We start from the raw sequence: 371 nt of genomic DNA on the forward strand, positions 1-371 counted from the left end.
AAAGGCTTGCGGTGAGACTATGTTTAAATATAGAAGCAAATATTTAGACATTTTAAGAGAGTTGCAGTAGAATTGTAACATATTCATAGACAATACTATGACCATACTATCATCAGCTATGACCATTGTAACATATTCATAGACCATAGTGGCCTAGTGGTTAGGGCAGCGGATTCCCAAACCGGGCGTTGTGAGTGTTTAGTGAGCGAAAACACCTAAAGCTCCACGAGGCTCCGGCAGGGGATGGTGGCGAACCCTGCTGTACTCTTTCACCACAACTTTCTCTCACTCTTACTTCCTGTTTCTGTTGTACCCGTATTTCAAAGGGCCAGCTTTGTCACACTGTGTCACGCTGAATATCCCCGAGAACT

General features: G+C 43.9%; 1 protein-coding gene across 1 annotated transcript in view; it reads right to left on the reverse strand.

Annotated features, from left to right (window-relative positions):
- The window catches only part of LOC106874340 (uncharacterized), a 10994-nt gene that overhangs the window by 577 nt on the left and 10046 nt on the right, over positions 1-371 (reverse strand). The window contains exon 7 of the mRNA XM_052978074.1: positions 7-17. Coding sequence (XP_052834034.1) covers positions 7-17 — 11 coding nt within the window. The remainder of the gene's footprint in view (positions 1-6; positions 18-371) is intronic.

This window comes from Octopus bimaculoides, chromosome 30, assembly GCF_001194135.2.
Source record: "Octopus bimaculoides isolate UCB-OBI-ISO-001 chromosome 30, ASM119413v2, whole genome shotgun sequence".
NCBI classification, from domain to species: domain Eukaryota; kingdom Metazoa; phylum Mollusca; class Cephalopoda; order Octopoda; family Octopodidae; genus Octopus; species Octopus bimaculoides.